At 42.3% G+C, this 21,909-nt stretch overlaps 1 protein-coding gene across 2 annotated transcripts; it reads left to right on the forward strand.

The window, feature by feature from the left end:
- The first annotated feature begins 609 nt into the window (after positions 1 to 609).
- LOC127977190 (alpha-protein kinase 3-like) lies at positions 610 to 13,391 on the forward strand. 2 transcript variants are annotated; one of them, XM_052581903.1, is made up of 15 exons: positions 610 to 824; positions 1,120 to 1,405; positions 2,066 to 2,089; positions 2,547 to 2,668; positions 2,785 to 2,902; positions 3,012 to 4,404; positions 6,900 to 9,357; positions 9,749 to 9,896; positions 10,675 to 10,802; positions 10,895 to 10,930; positions 11,037 to 11,311; positions 11,593 to 11,681; positions 11,802 to 12,019; positions 12,126 to 12,174; positions 12,282 to 13,391. In XM_052581903.1, the coding sequence occupies exons 2-15, from the start codon at positions 1,269 to 1,271 to the stop codon at positions 12,622 to 12,624; spliced, it is 5,538 nt and encodes a 1,845-aa protein (XP_052437863.1). In that variant the 5' UTR covers positions 610 to 824; positions 1,120 to 1,268; the 3' UTR covers positions 12,625 to 13,391. The 2 variants fall into 2 exon arrangements, with proteins under 2 accessions (XP_052437863.1, XP_052437864.1); XM_052581904.1 differs by lacking the exon at positions 2,066 to 2,089 and having other exon boundaries at positions 621 to 824.
- The last annotated feature ends 8,518 nt before the right edge of the window (positions 13,392 to 21,909 follow it).

Genomic DNA, 21,909 nt, shown 5'->3' on the forward strand with positions numbered 1-21,909 from the left:
AACATCACAGATACACTTACAGTTTTAAAATATTTGCTTTATTTTCTGTTTCTATATGTCCTCTGCACTTTATCATTGCATTTTTAAAATCGTATTCTGCAATTCTTAAATCTTATTAAACAATAACAATTCAATATTATTTTTTTAATTTAATGACTTGTTACTTGCGTTATTATTATTTGTGTTTCATCTCTTGTTTGAATGACGCACGGTATGTTTGTGAGAGTGGTTGCTTGACAGCATGTAATCAGAGCCCTTTTATGATTGGAAAATGATGAAATGACACATGACCGGTGGGAAAGGTTGTTGACTGTTATGGGGAGGGTGTACAGACAGAGTGACTGAAGGGGGCTGTCCTAATTAAACCTGGGCCATGCTTGAGCTTGTCCGGAGAGCTGTCATCAAAGGGCCACTTGCATCAGATGACTTCCACCACAACACAGATGCATTTGGCTAAATTTCTACACACAGTGCATGGGCCATTTCTATGTGTTTATGTATATCAGACAAACAGTCAGTCAGAGAAAGAATGACAGGATTTTATAAGGCTGGCAGATAAGGAATGATTAAAGCAGGATATATATATATATATATATATATTTTAACCTGCACTTGGAAGTTTTTGCTGTCTTTTTCTTGGACACTTCTTTCAACTGGCTTCAGAGCAATGGCTAGTTGTGGAAAATGTGATGTGCTCTTGCGCCTATTTGTAGGCCTGCTATAAATAGGGTCCTGCTGGCAACTCACATGCTCTGCTGTGATTGACAAGTCTAGTGCTACTGGGACAGCAGGCTCCAAAGAACAGGCAAAGAAACATACTAATGGTGAGTTCTTGAAGTGTTATGCTGTTTAGTCAAGAAATTCAAAGTTTCAACTATATGTGTTGGTTTGAAATCAAATACAAACTAGTGCGTTTGACCAAATTGAAATAAGCAGACAGCAGTTCCTATTTATAACTTCTCTGTTCAAATGGTTGGCTTGTTGAGACTAGCTGCCCTCGAAACAGAATGGTTCTGTTTAAACTATATTTTAAAAATTCGGTTACATATTGTTAATATTGTTTTTACTTTCAGTGTTTGTATTTCTTAGTTTGATTGATTTGTATGTTTTGCTTTTCAGTTGTTCACCAAATAGCTAGCAAGTGGAACTTTACATTTTGGTTCCAATCGCCCGGAGACCGACCTGTATTTTATCCTGCAGAAACACTGAGACCCCACTTAAAGAGACTGGTGGGTTTTTTGGACCGTTGAAGTTATTTCTTTTGGACAATGACATCCAGGAGGCCCATGACCCGCTCTTACTCTGGAAATGGGAGATCGGGAAGCCAAAATGGGGAGGATGTTTCATCGGCAAGCGGAAGGTCAGAGAGCCGCAACTACCTCTCCAACGTCAGGCCTGAAAACAGGTAAAAGTGTATCAAATTTGATTGAGGGTGTTTTTCTGCCTTGTTTGATTGTGAAAAGCCTGTCTGCTTGTGTCAGAGTTATCCAAACCTCCAGTTTGGATGTTGATTTTGAGGTTTATGATGGTTTTCAGGTCTAGAAATTAATTGTGTTTTTAATAAATATTTTGGAAATACTTAACTACAGTATTTTACTAATCATTGACATTCGTGAAATAAATAGAATAAAAAATGTATCTAAATGATATGGAATATTAATGGTATAATTAATGGCTAGAACATGATCATTGGTTTTTATGTGCCTCTATTCTCCTATTCTGATACTTTTTTTATTATTATTATTAAATGAGGTCCCATTTTAGCACACGTCAGCTTAAATACAATCACAATTTTATCAGTTTAATATCATTTGCTGCTGTTGAAATACTGAACTAACTATGGTTTCCATATTAGTTGTATTGTGTTGGCTCAACCACGGTTATGCCAAGAGAGACCACAACGTTCTCCCCATTAGCAACAGCGTTTACTGTATGATGTATTACAGATGCTCCTGGCTGTGATTAAAATCAGGGTCACGCAGTGACTAGTCCCTAGTTTAGATGTCCTTGTCTAATGAGTGTAACGTTGATTTGACTCTTTTCTAAATAGCTTTTCAACTCACAGGTATTCAAACTACAGGCCGTCGAGGTAATAAAAGCTTCTCAAAAGGTCAATCCCAAACTAACTACACTTCAAATAACAGTTTCTACTCCCCAAAATGTCTTTCTGCTTTGGTTTGTTTTACAATTTCAGAAATACCAAGTTGAAGCCAATTGCAACGTGATCAATACTGTGACCCACCCAAATAACCACTGTAAATTGTACATGAAAAAGTCCACTATAAATGATACCAAAACAAACTTTTACATGTTAATATTATAAGGCTAAAATGATACCATCTCACCCTGTTAATACCTTACAGCCTTTCCTCCCAATGACACCGATAATTATAATTTTACGTTTTACTACTTATATTAATAATACACTTTCCTGTCTGCAAACTACTGATTTATATAACAATGTTTGGATTAATTTGATGTAATATATACAAGCATTCCTGAAATGGGGATTAATGAGTTGACAAATATGTATTGGCCATTTCCAGGAGTACACTATGTACAGTCATGGCTCACTTGACTGAAGAGACCCAGCCATGTTTTGAGACCACCATAAAATCAAAGGCAGTGTCAGAAACATGCAATGTCAAGTTCTCTTGCGTGGTCACAGGTAAGTTTCTTTATGGTTATTAAAATAAATGAAAATACTGAATGCAAGGGTGAAAGATTAAAATACCATTATTTAATCAGAGCAAACTTCCTTCATTTTACTCACATTTTCAACAGGTTACCCGGCTCCTGAGTTGACCTGGTACAAAGATGACATGGAGTTAGATCGATATTGTGGTCTTCCCAAATATGAAATATTTCGCAATGGAAAAATTCACACACTCCACATCTACAAGTATGACCTGACTGCTTATTCTAAAGAAATACATTTTATGCATTCACATCCAAATCAATGATTTTATTGTTTACACAGTGACTATTAACTACATTTCTTCATTTGGCAGCTGTACAGAAGATGATGCAGCCATTTATCAGGCCTCGGCGAGGAATAGTAAGGGCATCGTCTCTTGTTCTGGGGTGCTGGAGGTGGGTACCATGAGTGAGTACCTGATCCACCAAAGGTTCTTCGCCAAACTGAAACAGAAGGCTGAGATCAAGCGACGAGAGCTGGAAGAGAGTCGACGTCGGGGTAAGGAGAACATGCAGAAGGAACAATTAAATGTGATTAACCAGGAACGCTTACTGAGGAAGCGTAGGATTCCTGCTGGGAACGACACCCTGAGTTCTTCTCCCACAACCCAGGATGGAGAGGAGAACGTGACCTCCCAAGGAACAGATGAAGATCAGCCTGCAATCATAGGTGATAAGTCTGATAATATCACGGTACAGGCTTCTGTAGGAATAACAGAGATGAAAACAGAGAACGGTAATGAGAAACTCAGCCGTATCTGCGATCCAATGGAGGTGGTTACCACAAAGCAGTCTGCCAAAGAGAAACCAGGTGAAAAGAAGATGCGTATTACCAATGGATTTGATAAGGTGGGTGTTATTAAACCCACCCAGAGCAACAGAAAACAAGAGGATGCTAATGAAGGAATGAGCCTGGCAAAATACTTAGCTGAGTCTGTGCAGTCACAAGCTGCTGAGGAACATCAGAGTTCTGCAAAGTCACAGGAGATCATGGAGGTCGATGTTAGACCTGTCCAAGAAAATAAACGAGAGCTGGAGATGGAAAGGGAAAGATTAAAAGAAGAGGAGAGGAACCGATCACGAGAAATTGAGCGGGAGAAAGAACGAGAGAGATCCAAAGAGAGAGAACGAGAGAAAGTTAGACACACAGAACAAGAACAGAGAGCTACATCTGGCTCTTCAACCAAAGCTGCATCACACAAAGAGCCAGAAACTCAACACAAGTCGGCCTTAACATCGGTTTTTCACTCCCTGAAGGACATATTCTTTGGCAAAAGCAAGAAGTCAGAGACAACAGAAACCACAAAGAGAACAAGTGAAGTTATCATAGAAAAAGAAATTCCACAACATCTCCCTCCTTCACAAACACCTCCTCAAGAGTCTTTGGTCTATAATAAGGCCTCTGAGCATGAGGCACCAAAGCTGGCCCAGAAATCATCTCAAATGGTGGATTTGGAAGTAAAAACAAAGCCTTTACCACAAACACAAGACTCAGTCGTCCTTAATGATATCATAAACTCCAACTCAGCTGAACATGTTTCTGAATTTCATATAAACAAACTTGAGGATGTGTCTCCCACCCCTGAAAGAGAGCATGTTGAGAGCATTGGAACAACACTTAGACTTTCTGTAGGGGAGAATGAGATGCCAAAGGACGAGAGTAGTCCAGAGGAAGTCCAGCAGATTGATCAATCTATTCTTCTCATGGTGAGTTCATCACACCTCTCACTTGACAACCTGCCGGTTTTGTCCATCTGTAGCGCAGGGCTTCTTGCACCATGGCACATGGGAGTTATTTATAGAGAGCACATTTGTGCGACAAGACTTGAGTTTAATTACACCAGTCCATAGCCAAGATGATGACACTAACTATACCCAAGAGAACACAGTAGGCAGCTTTGAAATGATTTGCTCTTTAACTTCTCATGTAAGGACTGAAAGTGTCAGCATTGTTCTTATAATGACTATTTTCTTGACAAAATTGCATTCTCAGTGTTTGGAATACAGTACACAAATAAAGCGGGGCATAAAGTCTGAGAGCACTAGTTAAAATGTCTTTTTTTCTAATTAAATACAATTTTAATTACAATATTGTACAATATTTATTATAAGCATTACAGTTTAAGAAAAATATTTGTGAGTAACATGTTTTTTTTTCTCAACTAAAATTACATGTTTTTGAAAGAAGTCTTTCATGCTCACCAATGCTGCATTTATTTGATCAAAATACAATTAAAACAGTAATATTGTGAAATATTATTACAGTATACAATTTTTTATTATATTTGTCATATATATTTATTCCTGGCTCCAAATTCCAAATCTGAATTCATAACTCATTCTTCAGTGTGAAATATTAAACCTTGCTTAATAAAAGCTTATTTAAAAAAAAAAAAAATACTGATCATTACTTTTCAGCTTCTCACAACACCACAGCTACTGAGCTCTGCTTTTGTCTTATTTACGGCTCTCTCCCAGGATTTTGAATAAGGGCCACTGGCCCTTTAACAATCAGTAATACACAGAGTGAGCATGAGTCAGACTAACTGGATTTTTTATCTTATCTAGAATAGTTAGAAGATGTGTTTTCATGCGTCAGCAGACATTAAGAACAACATAATCCCATAGACAAATTCTCTAGAAATGTTATTTACTCAATGGGACCAACTAGTATTCGACCTGAAATGGGATGCATTGTCATAATCATGTTGACTTTAAATGGACGTGTTATAATGATAGTCAGGACAGGATGAAGGACAGTTGCTGCACACTAAGACAAGAAGACAAAACCTCTTCACATTTTCCAGATTCTTTGGTTCCTCATGTCTTAAAATAAACCTGTAATCTGTGCTGAGAGAAGCATTACCATACAAAGAGAGTTTACTGACTGCTAAACTTGTATACATTATGTCAGAGAAACCAAAGTCAGCTGACAATTCACAGTTACTGAAAATTTTGAAGCTCATGTAGAACCTCTTTATGTATAATGGATGATTACATGCCCAAGATGCCCTATTATTCATTCTGGTTTTAGATTTTATTACAAAAATGTTTACTTACTGTTTATGCAACTGTAGACAGTAGTTGAGCTTCTTTCTTGGCAAGAATGTGCACATGAGAGCCCTCACATGATTTTTAAAATGCCATGGCTGAAGATTAGAGAGAAATGAGGCTGTTAGAAAGGCATGTGGAACCACAGTGATTGCATCATCGCTTAAAACAAGTCACTGCTAAATGCAAGTATTATAATCATGTTTGTTAGACAACAGGGTGAATGTCACCTTTAGTTGATTCACATGTGCTCTACAGTCTCAGACAGGACAAACATGTGATAGCGTTGCACCTGGCATGTAACACATTCAGCTGTTTTATTTCCTATGTAATGTGGAAGTGCAACCACCCTAGCGTCTCGTGGGAAGTTAATGTTAGTTGTTGTGGTGTGTCAGTTAGAGGAACCCTGCACATTCATCTGAACTCTGCGTGTTGAATCACAACACAGGAACTTCTGTTAAAAGAAAGCTCTTGTAGGAACGATCTATAAATGTGACAAGCTACTTCTGCCACTACTGAAATGCCACTCCATTTTCAGTTTTTTTTTCAGTTATATATTTCAGTAATCGTAACATTATAACAGTGTGAACTGATTATGTTCTAATACGGAATATACAATGTGATATGGTTATAAAAGTGAAGTGAAAGGGATATATATACTGTATATATAATTAAGTCATAAATATTAAGTTGTTTTTCTTCTACATATTTGGAAAATTGCACAAGATTGGTAGTCTGAGAGTACACATTTGTATATAGTTTCAAATATAACAGCTTAAAAAACAAGTAAACACACCAAAAGACCAAAAAAAATTGTTAAGGTGTATTCAATAAATACAGATTTTTATATCAAAAACATGACATACTATGCATAAATGATCGAAATTCTAAGCTTTTATAAAAATAAAAAATAAACTTCCTCCTCAGTTATTGATTTTATGGTCTTAGGAGCAAATCAATCCAAGCATAAAAGTGATTCATTACGCTTTTTTACTTTTTTATTACTATACCATAGTTAATATCCTATTCTCTAAACATCAATATCTAGAGCATGCCAAAAGGACAATCAAAAACTGTACAATCTCTGCAGTGAATTCAGTGTTATGAACCCACAAGTTACCTATTTAACAAGCAACTGTTCATGTCTTAAGGCTACAGGTAACCATACTAAACCTAGTGACACAGACGTTCCTGGTTCTGTGGGCTTGTCCAATCCTCCATTCGAGACTGAAAGTCTGGAATTTACCTATCCTGCGGATGAGGTCATGCGAGGTGCTGAGGAAATGCATATTTTAGAGGAACAGAGGGGCTCAGCTGCCCCCCTGACAGACCTCATCATGGCAGACCTGGAAAGCATGCAGTGTTGTGAGAGCCAGCCAGAGTCTCAGCTTTCCCCGCTTGCCGACTTTGTCCCTATCGAAGTGCACACTGAGTCCCAGTCAGCTGAGCTGAGAGTAGAAGAGAGCAAAGAGCCAAACGAGAAAGTAATTCCTCATATGGAGGAGGAAAGTGTTACAAAAATGCTAGAGGGAGGTTCCCTGACAGGGAAAAATGAAGAGGAGATGAATGATGCAATAGAAGGGAAATCTTACACTGCAGAGGAAAATGAGTCGGTGAGTGACTTTGTCAAAGAAGAGTCAGTCCTTCCTGTAGCTGTAGTGATTGACAGAAGATATGAAATGAATGATCAGAATTCATTGTCGCCAGCATTGGAGCTAAGCCAAAAAGGGGATTTCATCACTCTTGTGTCTGAGAGTGCAACGGAAATTGATTTTAAACCAGATGAAAACTCAATGCCAGCACTAAATATTAGTTTCACAGAGAATAAAGAAGTTGCAGCTGACTCTGTTAAAGTGAACGATTTTAATATGGAGCATAATAAAAGCATTCCAAGTCAGGGTAGGAGTGCTGAAGAAAAGGGAAAAGATAGTGGTGAAGAAAACACTGAGGAAAGTGCTGAGGAAAAAGACAATGTTAATACTGAAAAAACAAAGGATGACTCCAGCCAACCAAAGAAAGATGATGTTAAGAGAAACAATAATGTTGTTCCAGAGACAGAGGCATCTGTTGTAATTCCAGAGATGGAGATCCCCAAAAGTCCAAGACGAGGGGAAACTGAGGTTATAGAAACTCAACCGAGGCCATACAAAGTAGATAAACCAAAACTCCTTACAAAAGCAAAAGCAGAGAGACGTTTGACTGAGAAGGACCAACCAGCAGTCCAACCAATCATAATACTCCCTGATACAAGAGAAACCGTCATTAAGAATGTAGCAAAAAAGAGATCTACCCCACTCATCCCAGAAATCAAGGTCACATTGCCAGAAAGAGTCAAACGTGAAGAACCTGTTATTGCACCTAGAAGTGAAATTCTGAAATTAGAGACTGAGAGAGTTATGCAACCTTTAACACAAGAAGTGGCACAGATATTTAGAGAAAGGGAAAGACAAATGGATGATGCCACTAGAGCATCAGGTGAATTATCCTCCAACAGTGCCTTAGTTACTCCAGATCTTTTGGGTGTGGCAAGGAACACTCAGTCGTCACCTTCTGTGGAGAGAACACAGGAAATTAAACCACAAAATCTAGAAGCAAGAGTGAGAGGTGGAGTAGAACAAGGAAGTATCAACACTGGGTGGGGCAGGGAAGATGACAGTAATATCCCTATAATCAACATAGCATGTGCTGATGACAACACCACCACTCTTGAACAAGAGCAAACTCTTGTTCAAAGTCACACCTTACTTCCTGGCATAGTAATCTCACAAGATATCCCTCCCATTTCTGTCACTGATGCAGAAAGGCAGACCGATAACAAAGAACATGACTCTGAGACTTCAGTTACTATGCTAAAAAGTGAAAGCAATCAACAAGGTCTAGTTGCTATTTCCAAGAAACCAAAAGAGCAGCTCATGTCCCAGCTGAGTCCTGATATGTCTATAAAAACTCTGCCTAGTATTACTAACCAAGACCCAGATAAGGTACCCCAGCTGAAAGACACAAAGGTAGAACCTGAATCTGACAGGCTTCAAAAAGACAAACCTTCCATAGAGAAACTTAGCCTAACAACCCCTGTGGGACCTACACTCCCTCCACTAAGTCCTGCCAGTTTGCGAAGGCTAATGGCGAAGAATAACCCAAACTTAGAGAATCAGGGGTCCACCTCAGCTGCATCAGTGGATGGAAGTGAGAAGAAAGGGGAAGAGAGTGGCGGAAGTACACCCACATCCACTCTGTCCTGTGAGAGCAGCCCAAAGATGAAGCGACGAGACAGTCTCACCCTAATACCCTCAGCCACCCCCGAGGAGCTGGCTTCTGGTGCACGGCGAAAAATCTATCTCGCCAAAACCAAGTCTGAGGATGAGGGATCTGACACGCAGGGTAAGAGGGATAGTCCGTATATGTCGCCCAGTCAGGCTCGCAGGGCCGCTTTCCTGCAACTTCAAAGTGGGCAGCAAACACCACCCACAGAAAGACGTTCGCCATTGATGGCACGACGCAAGGCCACACTGGATGTGCCAAAACCAAAGGAGGAGACGGCAGAGGTGACAGACAGCACAAAGACAGAAAGCAAACCAGCAGAAAAGGAGAAGCTGGACCCCTTCAAAGGTAACACATATGTATCTTTATACAGGTTGATTGCAGTTTTTCCAGTAGGAATTTCATATCTATAAAAAAAAAAAAAAGGTGCAAAACTGCACAAGAATTAAATAACAATTCTGTGAGCTGGTCAATCTGTATTGACCGAAACTGATAATATAAAAATGTAGAAAATGACAGAGGGTGACAGGGTCAGATACTGGACAAGTCCAACATAAGTTTTTTTAATATTCTAGTTATTCTCCTTCTTTCTAAGCAAGTGTTCTAATTTTGTACCGTTCAGACATTATCATGGTGACACCAAGATGTAGGTGGACAACTGATGTGGGGGAAGAGTAAACACTACTTATCTTTAACTTGTTGCCTCTGTCACATTACCCTTGATCCTATTTCCATTCAGCACCTCAGGTTATCCGCAAGATTAGGGGAGAGCCCTTCTCAGATGCCTCGGGCCACTTGAAGCTGTGGTGCCAGTTTTTTAACATTCTTAGTGACTCCATCATCAAGTGGTACAGAGACGAAGAGGAAATTGTGGAGATGGAAAGACGGTAAATTCCCCTGTCATCTTTCAACACACCCAAAAAACTTAAACCAAGCTTAAAACAACAAAATGAAAAAGACTGAAGTTACTGTTGATAGAACAATTTGAATGCAGCAAATCTAGAATACCTGGAAAAGTTTATTGATAAAGCACCTTACAAGCATTTTTCTACATTTTTGAACAAATTACTGAAATGTTGACATATAACAATTATTCCGCTATGACAGTGTGCACATTTCACTGCATGTTATAGCCTAAGAAGCATTTAATCCTGTAAATCTGAAAAGTTATTAGCAATATTGTTAGCTCCTTTGTGGACTTGTCATTCACTTATTTGTATTTGACCATGAACACCACAGCTGTTACTGGTGAGGCTCTAGTCAGAGAGTATGTAACCCAACACTGCCCAATTGCACCATCAGGGGATATTAAAATCTAAATTTGTTTCTCACAGTGCTGTATCAGCACAATGACGCCTTGCTCGCACGCATACACCCTGAAATGCGTCATCTGTGCTTGTGTTTGTAACACACTGCCCTCAAGTGGCTGTAAGTTTCTGCCACTTTCCATTAATACAGCATAAAAAACAGGGTTTTAAAAAGTGTACACTATGTAAATATGTATATGTACGTATGTGTATATGTATTTAAGACTATAATAACTTCTTCAGCTTTTTAAGGTTGGTTCATTTACTATGATTTTACTTTATAATTCAACTGTAAAGTGCCTTTGATTACATTTAATTTACATCTCTTCCTTTCTCTCTCTCTCTTTATCTCTCTCAGTGCTGGGGATGAGAGTCCAGTGGCCCTGGCCATAGTCCAGGCTTCCAGCGGAGACTGTGGAGTATATGGCTGCTCAGTCAAGAATGAATATGGGACTGACATCACAGATTACCTACTCAGCACAGACAGTAATTTATAACTCATTGGTCCACTAATAAACAGAAATCTGCTAATGTATTATTTATTATGTTCACTTTGACATCGTTTCTTTTTTGGGCAGTCCTGTCAGAATTTTTCTTAAGGGAAGATTTAGAAGGTAAGACTTCTGGTGTAATTTAAGTGTGTTTATTGCTACCAATTAAAAATAGTTTTTTGTTGTTTACCTATATTGAATTTTCTGTGTTGTATTTCGGTCTTCTCAGTTGGAGAAGAGATTGAGATGACAAAAATGATGTTCACCAAAGGCCTGGCAGACTCGGGTTATTGGGGTGATAAATTCTTTGGTCGCATCATGACGGCAGAGGCTCAGATTGGAGAGGGATGCGTACACAAGACCTGCAGGGCAAAGGTCATCTATGGTTTGGACCCTGTCTTTGACTCAGGCAGCACATGCATCACTAAAGTAAGAAATCCCATTGCATATGGAGCCAAGGAGGAGAGCAACCTGGCCGAGAGAAATCTAGAGATCACCAAACAGGTTTGAGTCTTAGTGGATCACTATTTACAAGTTATACTGACACAGCAAAAACTATAAAAAGAAACATTGGAGAAAGTGGTTATTTATTAATTTAATTAATATTTGAAATATTCAGTTAGTACACAAGTCATATATTTTTATGGTCTTTTTAGAGCTTGTATTATAATTGTATAATTAAAAAAAATAATAATAATAAAAAAAAGAAGCTTGTGTATTTTTCACCACAGAGATTTTCAGTGTAGATATTTTTCAAGTAAAGTTTTCTTTCTTCTTATCCTCAGGGCTGTAAAATCCAAAATACCGTTCGGGAGTACTGCAAAATATTTGCAGCTGAGGCCAGAGTGATTGAGAACTTTGGATTCTCATTAGAGTAGGTCTATAAAGTAATATTGACTAAAAGGCATTTCTATGCAATGCATGTGGCTACAAATAAGAGATTGTGTCAAAATGATCTAATTTCAGACTTCTTTTCTTTTCTAAATAAATTCAGAGTCATCCCGCTTCACTTGATGTATCGACCTGCCAATACAATTCCATATGCTTCAGTAGAGACTGATCTGAATGGTGTGTATATGAAATACTGTCTGATGGACAGCACAGGAAGACTGATCGCCAGAGCCAACTCTGAGGTGGAGCAGAAGTGTTGCACTTTCCAGCACTGGATCCATCAGTGGACCAATGGAAACCTCCTGGTTACTCGGTTAGAAGGTAAAGAGATATTTACTTCACATTTACTTTTGAGTAAGTTGCTAAGTACTATATTTTAAAATGTATCAATATAATCGTATAATATAAACTCTTGTGTGCGTTTCAGGTGTCGATACAAAGATTACAAGCATTGAAATTGTTACTAAGTCTAAAGGGTTGGTACATTTTACTACAAGATTATATTGTTCCTGATATTTTCACTGCTTCTTAAGTTTTTTTTTTCTTTCTTTTGGAGAGACTAATATTTTTATGTCTGCTGCAGGTATCAAGGCCTCACAGATAAGGGATCTCCAAAGATAATCGAGCAGTTCATTATTCAACATCAATGTAATTACTACTGTGGACTTTTGGGCCTAAGACCCTTAAAGCCGACGGAATCTCTACAACAGCCTAAAATAAAGACCTCCAGGAGCCCTCTACTGGCCAAGAGGGCTGTAACAGGATCATCCAGCCCTCAGCTTCAGAAGAAAGGAACAAGCCCACAGTCCACCAGGAAAGGCACATCTAGCCCCAAAGTGGTTAAAAAGACAGGTGAAGCTGGGGAGAGCAATTCCACCACCAAACACAAAGCTGTGGAGGTCCCAAAAACTGTCAGGATGAGGTAGAAAGAAGGATTAGTGCTCTTGGAAACAACATACAAAGCAACTACGGCATCATTTTTTGATTTTCTTACCGAACTTTAGTTTGAAGGCCTGTGTAATTATCTATAGCTAATGTTGTACAGGACAAATGGCTACCTGTAAATGGATTCTGTCAATTGTCTTTGCACATAGTGTCTAAAATGTAACAAATAAGGAATATATGGCTATATAGAAACAAGGATAGTAAAAGGGTGAATGACCAGAGGAGTTTGGCCATTTTTAATATTACTGTGAACTGCTTTGCAGCTATCAAGTCACCATCAATACCTCCTGAGAAAACCTTTATTTTATTTTTAAGAGCTGAATTGAGGCAATCCCCTTTTAAAGGCTGAAGAAAAACCTGACTGCCTGTAGACAGATGAACAATGTTTTCAGGTAGACTCTGGAACTTTATGATTTATTCAAATGTTCCCATGTCAAGTTTAAAGACTAAAGAACCGTGAGAGAGGGACTCTTCAAGGATTCCTCAAACATCTGTGATGTATGTGTCTCAGCTGTGTAGAAATGCAGCTTTTGCTCGTAACTATCGCTGAGGTGCTTTTTATAGTAGATTGTTCTGCTTTTAAAGAAATGGCCGTTAATCTGCAACACCAGTCAACCAATATTGGTTGTATATGGGCAAAGTATTAGTGTCATAATCAATGCAGATGTGTTTCTATCTTAAACGTGTCTCCTAGAAGAGGGGAAATCATTTGCTTTATTGTCACAGTAAAGCCATTTACAGTACTGACCATTTGGAATGTTCATGCGTCATCTGTCTCAGGAACCCTCTAACTTCACACAAATGGACTATACATATATTATACTAACATTCAAAAGTTTGTAGTCAGATATTTATAGTTTTATTCAGCAACGATACATTAAATTGACCAAGAGTGACAGTAAAGGCATTTATAATGTTACAAAAGATAATGATGTACGTTTGAACTTTATATTTATCAAATAATTCTGATAAAAATGACCAGTTTACACAAAAATATTAAGCAGGACAAAAGGAAAATTCAGCTTTGCCACCATAATATATTTTTAAATATCAAAATATAAAACAGCTATTTTGACCATTTCCCCCCCACCATATCACTGTTTTTACTGTATTTTTGATTAAATAAAACCTTTGTGAGCATAAGAGACTACTTTCAAAACATTCATAGTTCTGACTTACCCCAAACGTTTGAATGCTCATTGTTTACAGGTTTTCATATTTTGAAATGAATGTTCATTGAAAATAGCTAAAACAAATTGATAAATATAGCTATCTAAACCTTTTACCCCATTCAAGTAATTTAATAACCACTATAAAAGGCTCATGCTAAACTATCTTAGAAAATATCCATGGAGTACTTGCTTAGATTTATAATATACATACATTATATATGAAAGTATATGAAGGGTTAACACAGATAGTGGTCAGGCATGATAAGATAGGGCAAACTATGGTCTGTTTAGTGGGGGGGGGGGGGGGACTGGGTCATCTGTCCCTCTGATGATAAATTCAAATTTAAAAGTGTATTTTTTTGTGCATATTTTTCCATTGCTAGCAGATGGGTCTGACCCAACAAAAATTTACCATTTATGAACAAGGTAATATTAATAATAATTTAATATTAATAATGATAATAATAAATTTGTGCTGTGAAACATTGTTTTTCCCACCATGACCAACACTAAAATTAAAACGACAAATTTTGCATTACCCTTGTCAAAAAAATCCTATTGGAATTTCAGTTTATCCTTTTGGACCTTACTAGATTCTTAGAATCCTATTGGACATTCTGATTGATTTTAATGGAATTTCACTTTGTCCTATAGGATTTTATTTGATTCTTAGAATCCTATTGGACATTCTGATTTATTTTAATGGGATTATACTGTGTCCTGTAGGATTTTATTTGGTGCTTAGCATCTTATTGGACATTGTGTTTTATTTAATGGGATTTAATTTTATCATGTATGATTTTTATTGATTTGTATCATATTGGACATTATGATTTTTAAATTAATATTCACTTTTATTTGATTGTGTTAATTACTTACTTTTTAAGAAAAACTTAACTTTTTTAGAGTAAAACTGTGTGTGTGTGTGTGTGTGTGTGTGTACTTGTAACCCATAAAAATGCAGCCTGCATATACACAAATATAGAAACTTAAATTCATAATACAGTTAGACAAATATAATAAATATTATATTTCATAATGTCAGCATAAGTTAAAATGTATTACATGTGACTAAGAATTCATAGAAACACAGACATCTATAATGGCCTGAGACGCTTCCCCTTTAAGAAATCTGAATGTAGTGTGTGTGCAACTGTAGCGCGCGCATACTTTGAACAGTAACGATCAAAGTGGAGAGGAAGCGGAGGAAACTAGTGATTAACATTGTTTAACTTGTTAAAAGTTTATTTAAAGACGCTAAAAAGGAAGAAATAACGATACCTATCTGAGCTGTATCCTAAACTAAAATTTTTGAGTGAATTAATTATGTCTGTTGGTGAGTTGTTGATCTCGTTACTGTATGTCTAGGAGTCTGCCATTAGATAGCAAAAGCTAAACTTGTTACAAAAAAAACTGATATTAATGAAATATTAATGTATGCTGTTTATAATAAAATTTAATTGTATAAAACACTGGAGTAGTGATTACAAAACGCCTGATAAATAGCCAAATTTATCCTGCAAATAGCCAATGGCGCCCCCTCACCTGATTGGCTGACAGTCATCAATATAGGTGATGGCGGGCGCCAAAATCTCAGAATCTTTTTTCTTCAGTTGAGTCTGGTTTCGTGTGGATTCACGCATACAGAGCGGAAAATTGTGGAAAATGATCCCCTCTCGCGTTCCGGTGACTTTTACTCTTAAAATGTCACTTTGCCGCATGTGTGGTGGGCCCATTGATTTCCCGGAAGCACACGAGCAATGTGTGCTGTGCCTGGGTCGGGCTCACACAGAGGCTGCATTAGAAGGATTGGGATGTCATGCCTGTGAAGAGCTTCCCATCAAGAACCTTCGTGCAAGGCTGGCCGTTACCCTTAACGGTGGCCCTGTATCTCCTGCCTCTCTCCCGTCCGCCGCCGTCGAGCCGTGAACCGGGAGACTGCAGAGAGCTCCGTCGACGGATTCTGTCGAGGTACTGACGTCGGCCCAACGTCCACACCTCCCTCACGTGGAAGATCCCCTCTCATACTCTGAGGCCAGTTACCGCCCTCCACTAGAAGCGCGGGAAATGGTCTTATTTGGATATGACGAGGACGAAGCCATGTCTATTAATGCCTCAGACCCGGGAGCGTGGTCCGAGGCCCTGTCTGAAGCCGTCCCCACCTCGCTGGATGCGGAGCTTATGGCGATCCTCACGGAGGCAGTGGCAGATATGGAATTGGAGTGGACAGCCCCCAAGGAGCTGTCGTCTAAGAGATGGATGGACGGTTCCTTCCTCGGTGCGGGCCACCAGGCTGAAGCCCCGCAGAGACCTGTGTCTTTTTTCTCTGAGGTCCACGAGGAACTCACTAGGTCATGGCGCTCCCCTTACTCAGCCCGAGCCCATACACAGGGGACCCAGCAGCTGACGACGGTGGAAGGGGCGGAGAAATTAGGATACGGAGGTATGTGCCCCATCTTAGACCTGAGATTACTGTACAAAACGCTCGCGAAATGCACGTTCAAGATGATAACTGTGAAGCAGATCCTCGCGCACATTCAGCCTGACGATTACTTCATTGCAGTGGATCTAAAGCAGGGATAGGCTACTCCCGTCTTGGAGGGCCACTATCCTGCAGAGTTTAGCTCCAACCCTAATTAAACACACCTGAACAAGGCAATCGGGTGTTTTCGGAATTACTAGATAGATACAGGCAGGTGAGTTTTTATGAGTGCTGAAGCTAAACTCTGCAGAATAGTGGCCCTCCAGGACCGGAGTTGCCTATCCCTGATCTAAAGGATGCATACTTCCACATCCAGATAGCCCCACATTACAGGCGCTTCCTGCATTTTGCATTCGAGGGTGTGGCATACCAGTTCAAAGTGTTTCCGTTTGGGCTCGCTTTGGCTCCCCGCGTATTTACAATGTGCATGAATACAGCGCTCGCTCCCCTGAAGCTCATCGCACGGTCGAGAAGCGCTCTCGAGGAACACAAACATAGACTCCACACCCATCTGACAGGCTTGGGGCTAGCACACTGCAGCCACGCCAATATATCACATTCGTGGGTATGATACTGGACTCGCGCACTATGATCGCGAAGCTGTCAGAGCTGAGAATCCAGTCGATTCACAATACACTAGCTTCGTTCAAGGCAGAGCTATCCCCTTAAGAATGTTTCAGAGGTTGCTCGGTCTGATGGCGGCCGCAGCCTCTGTCTGCAGACTGGGCTTGTTGCACATATGGCACCCCAACCCAGAGCTTTGGGACCTGCATGTGTGGCAGATCAGTGTGGAGTATATCAGCGAGTGCTGCAGATAATAGCAGAAGCTAGAGCCCCTTCGACGAGGCGTTTATACACTCTGAAGAGGAAAATATTTTCTAACTGGTGTGTTGACAAAAATGAGGTCCCCAGGAGTTGTGATATCTATTATTCTGACCTTCCTACAGGAACGTCTGGATGCTGGCAGTTCCCCATCTACAGTGAAAGCCTACGTGGCCACTATCGCCATTTTTCGTGACTTGCTAGACGGCCATTCAGTGGGGAGGCAACCCCTGATAACGAGCTTTCTTCGGGTAGCTAGGCGGCTTAATCCACCCCACCTTCGTCAGTGTCACGGGGTGCGTACTGGACAGAGGACTCAGATGCAGAGTTAGAAAAGGAGAATCTTTATTCTCGCCACAAAACACAAAATAACATAAACAATAACGAAAAGCTCTGGCGCACACAGATCTCCGAGCTGGCCGGCACACTGCGGACCACTCGCGCTGCCGGATCTCCGAATTACGAATCCTTTGGCACAAGAACAGAAGGTGAGACTGATACTGAGAAACAGTGCAAAACATGGGCAAAGACAAAACAATCTACTCACGGCCACAGACAGAAAAGCAGAGACATATAAAGGGAGTGGGGGAATGAGCAACAGGTGGGGAGAATAAGCTCGTGATCTGCACAACCCCGCCATGATTAGCGCTGATTGCCCAGACCACGAGCTACTGTACAGACAGGACAACACAGACCACAGGGGAAGCTGAGATGGCACCCTGCACCGTGACAGTACCCCCCACCTCAGAGACGCCTCCTGGCATCCCTGGAGGACTCACCATGATGCTGATGAAATTGATCAATGAGAGTGCGATCCAGAATATTGCGAGCCGGAACCCAGCATCTCTCCTCCGGACAATAACCCTCCCAGTCTACCAGATATTGATGACCTCTACCCCTACGCAGAACATCAATGAGCCGCCGTACAGTATAGGCAGGCGACCCCTCGATGAGCCTAGGAGGCGGAGGGGCAGAGGTCAGGGGCTGAAGGGGGGAGCGAAAGGCGGGTTTAATCTTAGAAACGTGGAAAACCGGGTGGATCCTTCTAAACTGAGGGGGTAATTTGAGCCGAACTGACACCGGACTAAGCACCTTGGCTATGATAAACGGTCCAACAAATTTGGGTCCCAGTTTACGTGAGGGCAGTCTGAAGTTAATGTCCTTAGTAGACAACCAGACTCTCTGACCACACACGTAAAGTGGGGGCTTAGTACGGTGACGGTCCACCGATGCCTTGTTCCTCTCGCCAGTCCGAGTGAGGGCTTCTCTGGCGATCCTCCAAGTACGGAGGCATCTCTGAATAAATGCATGCACGGAGGGAACAACGGCATCGGATTCTTGAGAGGGGAATAGAGGAGGCTGGTAGCCTAAACAGCACAGGAAGGGAGACAAACCCGTAGATGAGACCGGGAGGGAGTTATGCGCGTACTCTACCATGGTCAACCTGGAACTCCAAGATGACGGTTCAGCAGACGCCACACAGTGCAGGACTCTCTCCAAATCTTGGTTTGCCCGCTCAGCCTGACCATTAGTCTGTGGGTGATAACTGGAAGATAGGCTCGCAGTCGCCCCCAGCTGTCGACAGAACTCTGTCCAAAACCTAGACACAAACTGGGGACCTCTGTCAGAAACCACGTTCACCGGGAGGCCATGAATACGGAAAACGTGATCTAAGACCGTAGTCGCTGTCTCCCTCGCTGACGTCAATTTGGGGAGGGGAATAAAATGGACCGCCTTTGAGAACCTGTCCACCACAGTGAGAACCACCGTCTTGTCCCTAGATGGAGGCAAGCCAGTCACAAAGTCCATCGCTATGTGTGACCAGGGCCGCGAAGGGACCGACAATGGCTGAAGTAGCCCTGCAGGGGGTCGATTGGATTCCTTACCTGAAGCGCAAATTGGACAGGCTGACACAAACCATCGAGCATCCTGAGCCACGGACGGCCACCAAAACCGCTGCTTGATTAACCTACAAGTACGAGTCGCTCCAGGGTGGCAAGCTAGACTAGAAGAGTGGCCCCAATGAAGTACGCTAGTTCGGACTGACTCGGGTACAAAGAGCAGACCCTCTGGGCATCCAGTGGGAACAGAAGCATGGCGTTGTGCCGCACGGACCTTGGACTCCACCCCCCAGGTGACCACAGCCACAACCCGTTCGGGATGCAAAATGGCCACCGGAAGGGTGGGACTAGCCTCAGCCTCAAAAACCCACGACAGCGCATCAGGTTTACCATTCTTAGAGCCTGGTAGATAAGAAATGGTAAACCTGAAACGTCCGAAAAATAATGCCCAGCGAGCCTGCCTAGAATTTATTCTCCTGGCGGTGCGAATGTACTCAAGATTCTTATGATCAGTCCAAACGATAAACGGAAATTGTGCTCCCTCTAACCAGTGACGCCACTCCTCCAGGGCCAGCTTGACAGCTAGTAACTCCCTATTCCCAATGTCATAGTTCCGTTCCGCGGGGGTTGAACGATGAGAAAAAAAAGGTGCAGGGATGTATTCTCTTGTCCGAAGTTGATCTTTGAGACAAAACTGCCCCCACCCCCACCTCAGATGCATCCACCTCCACAATGAACTGACGAGATGGGTCAGGGGTCGTTAAAATGGGGGTCGAAACAAATCGACACTTAAGGTTCTCAAACGCAGCTTGGGCCTGCGACGACCAACAGAATCGTCTCTTTGTGGAGGTGAGATCAGTCAGAGGAAGGGCGATTTGGCTAAAATTCTGAATGAACCCCCTGTAAAAATTGGCAAACCCCAGAAAGCGCTGGACCGCTCTACGACAATCTGGGGTGGGCCAATCAGCAACTGCCTTTACCTTGGCGAGATCCATTCGGATACCTTCAGGCGAGAGAATAAAACCCAGGAACGGAACCGACTGTGCATGAAACTCACACTTCTCCAACTTAACGAATTGCGTGAAAAGCGTCGCCCTGCCACAGGGCACGCCGCTACCACATGACCCGCCTCACCGCAGTACAGACAGAGCTGATTATCCAGGCGACGGCGTCGCTCTCCTATCATCAGCCGTGCTCTCCCAATCTGCATGGGCTTCTCCTCCGGGAGGATGCGCCGTTGAGACATCGTGTCACAAGCTGCAGCATACGGAACCCCAGTGACGTGTTCATGGGGAATCCCCTCTCTACGGTGCCAAGAACGGAGAGAATCCGGTCATCGACCCGAATGGCGAGATCGATAAACCCATCCAAGCCAGGGGGCAGCTCTAGTGAATAGATCTCGTCCTTCACCTGCTCAGCCAGGCCGTGGAGGAAGTGATCCCAGAGAGCCTTCTCATTCCAGCCGCAGGACGCGGCGAGCGTGCGGAACTGAAAAGAGTAACCGGACACCGACTGCTCTCTCTGCTGAAGCAGCGACAATGCTCGTGCTGCCTCAATACCGTGTGCCGAGCGGTCAAACACCTTGCGCAGCTCCCTCGAGAATGCCTCAAACAACGCACAACAGTCATGTTTGCTTTCCCACATAGCCGTTCCCCACTCTCTCGCTTGACCAACCAGGAGAGTGATGACGAACGCCACCCGGGATTGCTCCGTGGGGAAACAGGAAGGCTGGAGAGTAAAAGTCAGCGAACACTGGGACAGAAATGATCGACATGAGTCGGGCTCACCCGAGTATGGAGCAGGTGGATTGAGTCGCGGTTCCGCGTGGCGTTGAGCAGGTGGGACAGACGGGGCATCCGAAACAGACGGGGCAGCTGAGGGGCTGGCCTGCAGCTGGTCAAGCCATTCGGCTAGCCGGTTGAGCTGGAGAGCGATCTCCGAGTAGGCGCGACGAGAAGCTGCAATTTCCTCCTGCTGTCGACCCTGAAGAGAGCCCTGCTGCTGAAGAGCCCTGCTCGCCACAAAACACAAAATAACATAAACAATAACGAAAAGCTCTGGCGCACACAGATCTCCGAGCTGGCCGGCACACTGCGGACCACTCGCGCTGCCGGATCTCCGAATTACGAATCCTTTGGCACAAGAACAGAAGGTGAGACTGATACTGAGAAACAGTGCAAAACATGGGCAAAGACAAAATAATCTACTCACGACCACAGACAGAAAAGCAGAGACATATAAAGGAAGTGGGGGAATGAGCGACAGGCGGGGAGAATAAGCTCGTGATCTGCACAACCCCGCCAAGATTAGCGCTGATAGCCCAGACCACGAGCTACTGAACAGACAGGACAACACAGACCACAGGGGAAGCTGAGATGGCACCCTGCACCGTGACAGTCAGATGCCGGTCTGGGACCTGTCGTTAGTGCGTAGTGCGCTGTCCGACCCACCTTTTTGAACCAGCCGAGTTTAGTGACCTTAAAGTGCTTTCATTTAAGAGGGCGCTACTGCTCGTGCTAGCTTGCGGGAAACGAGTGGAAGACTTGCATGCCCTGTCGGTGAACAGCGCGTGTATGCAGTTTGGACCGGACGATTGTATGGTCAGACTTTTACCCAAACGCGGCTATTCGACTAAAGTACTCTCAACGCCGTTCAGAGCTCAGATAGTTACAATTCAAGCATTTTGCCCAGAGGAGGACAGTAATTCAGTGTCTAAGAAGTGCGCTTTGTGCCCCGTGTGTGCCCTGCGTGCATATGTGCTTTTCGTCTGCTATGCGGGTGCCATGTGCTGTCAGTGCAGGAGGAGGGAGTTGAGCAGTCATTGGACTAGGCTATAGGCACGCCTTGCCTGCCGCGTGACGTAGCCATGGTTTCGACCAGGTCATATAGACAGTGTCAGTTATTTTAGTAATAGTTGCGGTTGAGGTATTCATTCACTATATAATGTGG

The sequence above is a fragment of the Carassius gibelio genome, chromosome B18, assembly GCF_023724105.1.
Source record: "Carassius gibelio isolate Cgi1373 ecotype wild population from Czech Republic chromosome B18, carGib1.2-hapl.c, whole genome shotgun sequence".
In the NCBI taxonomy this organism is placed as follows: Eukaryota; Metazoa; Chordata; class Actinopteri; order Cypriniformes; family Cyprinidae; genus Carassius; species Carassius gibelio.

Bases quoted from the DNA above. Each gene is read 5' to 3' on its own strand.
- LOC127977190 (XM_052581903.1), top strand. From the start codon at position 1,269: ATGACATCCAGGAGGCCCATGACCCGCTCTTACTCTGGAAATGGGAGA. The intron at 11,682-11,801 runs GTAGGTCTATAA...AAATAAATTCAG, and splicing joins AACTTTGGATTCTCATTAGA to AGTCATCCCGCTTCACTTGA. The intron at 12,020-12,125 runs GTAAAGAGATAT...TGTGCGTTTCAG, and splicing joins CCTGGTTACTCGGTTAGAAG to GTGTCGATACAAAGATTACA.